This window comes from Euphorbia lathyris, chromosome 2 (genome assembly GCF_963576675.1).
Source record: "Euphorbia lathyris chromosome 2, ddEupLath1.1, whole genome shotgun sequence".
Classification (NCBI taxonomy): Eukaryota; Viridiplantae; Streptophyta; class Magnoliopsida; order Malpighiales; family Euphorbiaceae; genus Euphorbia; species Euphorbia lathyris.
Window position 1 is genome coordinate 69,273,234 of NC_088911.1, and position 7,555 is coordinate 69,280,788.

General features: G+C 37.8%; 1 protein-coding gene across 1 annotated transcript; it reads left to right on the forward strand.

Moving 5' to 3' along the window:
• The first annotated feature begins 439 nt into the window (after positions 1-439).
• Positions 440-3,154, forward strand: LOC136220549 (uncharacterized). Its single transcript, XM_066008361.1, has 3 exons — positions 440-669; positions 746-811; positions 2,531-3,154. Exons 1-3 carry the CDS (start codon positions 531-533, stop codon positions 3,019-3,021), a joined length of 696 nt encoding a protein of 231 aa, XP_065864433.1. The 5' UTR covers positions 440-530; the 3' UTR covers positions 3,022-3,154.
• The last annotated feature ends 4,401 nt before the right edge of the window (positions 3,155-7,555 follow it).

Sequence of the window (7,555 nt, forward strand, 5' to 3'; positions counted from 1 at the left end):
GAGAATGTGCCCTAATGACTCACCAGACATGTGTCAGCCTTCGGTTGACTCTGCAGCCTTCAAACTGTAATGATGTCAGGTGGTGCACCTTGCTATAAAGCAAGTGTATTGTCACATTTGGACCTAAGGCTTTCGGGGCGTTATAGTACCAGATGTGTGCTCTATTGTGTACTCATTGTTCTTTGCGTAACCGTTTCTCATTATCCAATAACTCTCTTTCTTTTGATGTACAGATATTAGAAAGGATGGTGAATATCAATCATCCTATGTATTTTTAGAGAATATTCTTTACTTCAGATCGGATGGTTCTTATGAATATTCGTGATTCAAAGGATGACATTGATTCACGTGCAAAAAATGGTTTAATGAAATATCCATTAGCTTATAGAAGCCCATAAATGCGGTGAATATATTTTGAATCGGAAAATATATAAATTAGTTGACGCATGGCAATAGGTTCTGACACAGTCCATGTGATGATATGATGGTGTTTCCAAATGCATTGCATGTGACTCTTTGAGTTTTGGATAATGCTTCTTCTCAAAACCACAAACACAAACTCAGCTGATTTTCTTGAGAGTCTCCATTATTTTGAAAAGATGCAGCAATTTTCCAACATTGTAATTGTGTGGGTATCAGCGGTTGCAATATTATCTTGTCTTAAAAATGGTACGTAGCCATAATTTCAAAATGATATCTTTGAAATATGTATTATGCTAATGCTAATATAGAAAGTGGGATGCAGTTGGGGTGGAGGGTGCAAAATGTGCAGAAAAAGGACCAGTTGTGGAACAAGGTCAAGTGGGAAAAGGTAAATATAAAGTGGAAGTATACAATAGATGTCCAATGTGCCCAGTGATTTAGCATTCACTTGAAGTGTGGAAGTTTTCCTCAATCTCTTGTTAATCCAAAGCTTTGTAAAGTTTTAGGATTTGATGACTGTATTATTAATGGAGGTTTGCCTTTGGCCCCTCTTCACATATTTTCTTTCGATTACACTCATCCTCACATGTTTACTTTTCATCCTTCTGCCTGGTCCTTCCAGTGCGAGTAATTTCCTTTTTTGTACTATATCTCATCAATCAACTTCGTAAGTTCAAATCAAAATTAAATACCAAAACCTTTCTTCTCAATAACTCATCCTGCTTTGAATCAACCCGCGTCATATTCATTCACTTAATGCATATTTACATCTTTAAACTTAACTTTTAAAATAACTTATCATATATATAGGTTTAATACATCATTTGTACCTTTAACTTGTCCAAAAAGCTTGATTAACCTTTTGAACTTTCAAAGTGTCCTGATAACTTCATGAACTTGCATAAAATGTTCAGTTAGTCATTGAACTTGCGTAAAATGTAATCAATTGATCACTCGGTTGTAAAAAAGTATGTTAAATGCGAAAAATGTATTACACGTGTCTTAAAAAAACACAATCAAGATTGAGGTATTACGGTTGTAATATTTGAATTATGTAATAACATTCTAAGACATGTGGAATACATCTTTCGCATTTAACTTACTTTTTTTTTTTTGCAACCGGTGATCAATTGATTACATTTTATACAAGTTTAGGGGACTAACTGAACATTTTATGCAAGTTCCAGGGGCTATCGGGACACTTTGAAATTCAGGGGGCAAATGATATATTAAGCCCATATATAGTTGTCTTTGAAAACCTACCACACATATATAGTTGGCCGTAAAAACCTATCACATACCTATAGTTGGGTCCGACTATAGGTTTTTAGCCAATTATAGATGTGTGATAGGTTTTTAAAATCAACTGATACGTTTTTAAAAGTTTAGGGTGTTAATAGACAAAACTTACCAATTTATATACATTAAGCCATTAAAAGTCCCTTCATTTTTATTCCTTTTCTCCAAACATACAATACCAAAGCTTATGTTTTGTTAAGTTCCGCTAAATTAATTAACTAAATTTTAATCTAATGTATTTTTATTATCTATAACAATAGTTTACTTTTAATTTTAAATTTAAGTTTAATTTTAATATATTTGTTGAGCATGTTGAATTGGATTGACCTTACAAATTAGTTTCCTTAGACTAGTGTAAGTTTGATGTGAAAACAATATGGGTTGGATTAGATTTGGAGAATACATTTATTTATTAAAGGGATAAGTACAAAAAAAAAAAAAATGCCTGTGGTATACCGGATTTGCGAATTGGGACCTGTGGTTTTTTTTTTTTGCAAACGGAGGTCCGTGATAAACACCGTTAGCAAAGAACGGATTTTTTCACTCACTCCGTCATTTTTGCTTACGTGGCACTTTGACCCAAATGTTGACCAGGGGCAAAACATGGATTAAATTAAATATTTTATATATAAACCCAAAAAACAAAAATCCCCAAAATCGCACCCCTTATTCTTCTCCCCCTTTCCCTAATTCGATTATCCTCTCCCAAATTGCAAACCCTAATTCCTTAATTGGATACCCAACACTCCCGTTCTGGCACGAATTGTAACTCTCCGTCCACCGTATTGTAATCCCGAACGCGTTTCAGGTAGGATGAGTCGAACATCCTCAAATTCGTGGGTGCAGGGAAGTCAAGAAGAATGGTCAGGACCTGTGAGATGCAATTGTGGATTCATTTCACCACTACGAACAGCTAAGACGCCGGGGAACATGGGCAGGCGGTTTTTTGGTTGTGGGCGTTTTAAGGAGGTGAAGGACTGTAATTTCTTTGAGTGGATTGATGAATTGCCATGCAGGAGGGGAAAGATGATGTTATTAGCATTGAAGGAGGAGAGAAAGATATACGAACAAGGTATTGCAATTGCTCAGAAAAGGATTGAAGAGTTGGAGGTCGAGTTGAGTTTGGCTAAAAAGATGGTGGCAGAAAAAGAAATCGCTGTGCAGAGTGAGAGGCAAGGAAGAAGGTGGACATGGAACTGCTGTATAGGAAATGTAGTTTGCTTGGTTATTGTCATAATAGGGTTAGAGATGTATTGGTTGGATTTAGGGAACAATGATAGGAATTCTTTGGCACCTTGAATTGTTCTTGGATTTTTTGGTATGTATTTGGTATTCTGTGATACCAATTGGGCATGAAATGAGATTTTGTATGAAATGTTAATTTGTGTTATGAATTGGTATTGGAATTCTATGATATGAATTGCTTAAGTTTCATGTTGTTCTTGTTGACACAAAATGGGAATGTTTGCTTAATGTTTTGGTTAGAATTATGTAAAGGTATTGGGTAAACTAGAGTAGGTTATTTAGGTATGGATTAAGGTTGATATTGGCGACATTAGCAAGCACATTCATTATGTATTTGCAATGAAGCATGTAATTGACAAAAAAAAATGGACACTTAATTGACACACAACTGTATTGTAGAGACCTGTAATTGAAAAAAAATGGACACTTAATTGTAAGCTCTTGAAGCTGTAATTGACACATAATTGTAAGCTCTTGAAGCAGTAATTGACACTAATTGTAAGCATTGTATAGACCTGTAATTTACAAAAAAACATCGAAGATGCATTACAAAAGCAGTTAAGTCAACATCGTTCAATCGTCTTAACTAAACCTGTAATAACATACACAAAAAACAGGGTACTTCATACCCGCTAGACACAGAAATTTTACTATAAAGCATCAAAAAATAGGGTACTTCAGACCCGATAGCCACATAAACAGAGTACTGCTCTGGGTACTTCAGATCCACAAAAAAACATCTAACATGCTATAAGCATCCCAAAAAACATCTAATCCCAAGCTCATTTTTTCAGCCTCCGCAAGATATCTTCGAGTGTCGTCCTGCTTGCACTGGGAGGCTGTGAACTCGCCATAGTTTGGCGCTGTGAACTCGCCATTGGTTGGGGCTACGAACTTGAAACTGCAGGTATTCTTGCAGAGAGTGGAGTTGATGCTGGTTGTGGCTGTGATAATGGTGTTCTTACACGCCTACTTGGCAATGCAGATGATGAAGGCCGAGATGATGGTGCAGATGATGGTGCAGATGTACGAGCGTTCTTCTTTGGTCTTCTAGCCCGTCTAGGGGGTGAGGACTATAAAAAAACATGAAAACTAAATCATTATGCACAAAAAATTAGATAATGTAAACAAATGACCATTTCTCATTAGATATAACCTTACCTGGACATTCAATTCTTTGTTTTTGGCTCTCCTCATCCTCCTTTTCCAGCCGGTTTCGCCTGTAACAGACACGGTACAACCTCTAACATTATGCCCTTCTTTCTTGCAATTACCACATACGACAATTCCTCCTGCTCTTGTTACCTTGTATGGATTTCTCGGTTCATCGGACCGCCTAGTTCTTTTCTTCTTAGGCCTTCCTGCAGGTTTTTTCACAACCCATGGGTGGATGTCTGGAAGATCTGTTTTCTCCCATTCCTCCTTGCTTGGTATTGGTGCCATTATATGACTGTATACACTTAAGTAAACAGCTTTGGAGAAGTACTCATGCACATATGCCTCAGGCATCTCCCTATTCCTGAAAATAGCGGATATTGCATGTTTGCAAGGGATACCACTTATATCCCACATCCTACAGCTACATGTCCTATCTTGCAAATTAACAACGCTTGTGTAATCCCCACAATCAATAGAATAAAGCTTTTTCCCAGCGGGAGTCGCGATACAACCTCTAGCACTCAATTTGAGCTTCTCCGGCTTCTCTTGATAGTAAGGACAAATATCACCCCTATATTTATTCATACCTTCAGTATTCACATGAATTCTCTTCATCATCTTCTTCCTAATCCACTCAAAGCAACTAACCACAGGTTTATCCCTACTCTTCTTAATATAAGCATTGAAGCACTCACTCATATTGTTTTGCACAGCATCGGATTTTGTTTCAACTGAGAAATAGCACATAGCCCATGTCTTGGGATCTTTCTCCATCACCCATGTCCATGCTGCTCCATCAAATGCTTTAAGCTTGTCCATATAGTGTTCCCACAGCCTAACAGTCCCAGCTTTAGCAGCATCCCACAACAGCTTCTTGTACTCTAGTCCTTTGAATATGAGCTTCATGTTGTCATACATGTGCTTCACACAGAACCTATGCTCTACCCCAGGAATCAACTTCTCCATAGCTTCAACCAAACCTTGTGCAAATACATAAACAATTATAAAAATCTATCCAATTCCATAATAATTAGATCAAACTTAATAAGGAACAAAAGTATTGTTACCTTTTGCTTATCAGACATAAAAATCCACTTTGTTGCCCTGGGATTCCCAAAATCATTGAATAGATTCTCCAAGAACCACTCCCACGATGCTTTGCATTCACTGTCTACCATTGCTATAGCCAATGGATACATTTGTTCGTTTCCATCTCTTGCCACGGCAGACAAAATCTGGCCACCTAATGGTGTTTTTAGAAAGCACCCATCAAGCCCTATTATTGGTCTCAAGCCAGACTTAAAACCTTCTAACTGTGCATTGAACCTCACATACATATATTGGAAAGTAACTATCTCATTGGGTAGCCTTGTAAGCTCTCCTTCTCTAGGCACCTCAACCCTTTCCAACTCAAGATCAGTTTTAAATCTGACTCTGCTACCGGGCATCTGTTTCTCTATTGTTGCACCATAATCAAACAATCTTCTGTATTGCTCCTTTGCAGCTCCATCAACCAACTTCTTTGCAAGATTTCTTGCTCTGTAACACTTTGCTGTAGACACCTCAGATCCCAATTCCCTTTGGACCTTATTACCTAGCGCATCAACATCATAACTAGGATTGTCCCTCAAATCCTCTAGACATTTCTCTGCAATGTAAGAAGAACCTATAAGCCTGTTTCTGTTATCCCTAGGACACTGATGGACTGGCTGAAATGTCTTCACTTGAAATGTGTCATATTAACGTAGCTTAGAAGCATGCACTTTGAATCCACATTTATGCTTGCACCTAACTGTCACCTTCTGTTGATTGTTATTCACGAAGATGTAGTCATAGCCATTATGAATAGACCAATCCTTCAGAGCCTTCCTAAACACACGCACATTAGTAAACCTCATACCTACACATAGCTCGAGAATGGCAGAACCAGTATTCTCATTGAAGTCCGTATAGTGTGGACCTTCATCATCAGAGCCCTTTAAACTACGCAACTCATCACTATAATATCCTCTCTCATTAAATTCTGCCATATCATCATCCTCCAAATCATTGGCACCTGCATATTCCTTGGGATATCTCCAATCGGCTTTACTTCTTCCTCTAGTGATTCTGACTCACTATCCTCCTCATTGCTACCACCATTTGGAACATAAGTACTATCTTCAGAATCAGACCCCATGTCATCATTGTTAGGAGTGTGAACATCCTCATCCTCTGCATCACTGACATCACTGTCATCAGAATTAGACCCTCCTTCATTAGTGTCATCACTGTCATCATAAGCAGACCCTCCCTTATTAGTGTCAACATTGATACCAGTATCCTCATTGGCACCCATATCCTCCAAATTATCCTCATTGGCACCAATATCCTCCAAATTATCCTCATTGGCACCCATATCCTCCAAATTATCCTCATTGGCACCCATATCCTCCAAATTATCCTCATTGGCACCAATCTCAAAACTCCAATCATTGGCACCAACCTCCACACTCCCCTCATTGGCACCAACCCCCACACTCCCCTCATTGGCACCAACCTCCACATTCTCATCATTGGCTCCAACCGCAACACTCTCATTACTGGCATCAACCTCAACATTCTCATCATTCGCACCAATATCAAAACTCCAATCATTCTCACCATTAGAGGAAGAGTAAACATTTGTGCTTGGGATATCGTTTATGTCACACCTATTGTCATCAATAACTTGTAATGGCTTTATCTCCATGTAGTAAATGTCTGTATGCGGATACCCTGTATTAAAGTCAATGAAGTCTCGAACACTCTTATTGTTAACAATCTCCTCAATTCCTTCTGATCCAGATAACCCAGCGATCTTGTACCACATTTGTACTGAGTGTTTGTACCCTACATCCTTCCCAATATCCGCTAGCTCAAAGTAGCTCATGTAGTCAATATCCATTTTCACCATCCTCGTTTTACCTCCAACGTATAGTTGTTTGTCCATGTCTACCCATTTATCACCGTAATGAATAATCAACGTATGCATTGTAGCCATGATTGTTGTACATCAAACAAGTAATAGCATATCAACAATTTTCATTCACACTATTCATTCAACAATATTCATTCACATGACATCGAACTAAAGACAGTCCAAATCAACATGACATCAAACTAAAGTACAACTCTGAACTCATATGACATCGAACTAAAGACAGTCCAACTCAACAATATTCATTCACATTAACATGCAACCTTAACAACGTCTAAGTATAAACATTCATTTGTCTCGTTATCACTGTACATCATACAAGAAATAGAATCAAATTAAAGACAACTCTGATCTCACGATCGTTACAAACACAACTCTGAACTAACAAGGCATCAAATTAAAGACAACCCAAATCAACAAACATCATTAACACTAACATGCAACCTTAACAACAACGACCACAAATTCGCA

Excerpts from the sequence above, each read along its gene's own strand:
- LOC136220549 (XM_066008361.1), top strand. The coding sequence starts at position 531 with ATGCTTCTTCTCAAAACCACAAACACAAACTCAGCTGATTTTCTTGAG. Across the intron at positions 670-745 it reads ATTATCTTGTCTTAAAAATG|TTGGGGTGGAGGGTGCAAAA; the intron begins GTACGTAGCCAT and ends AGTGGGATGCAG. Across the intron at positions 812-2,530 it reads ACAAGGTCAAGTGGGAAAAG|GTAGGATGAGTCGAACATCC; the intron begins GTAAATATAAAG and ends AACGCGTTTCAG.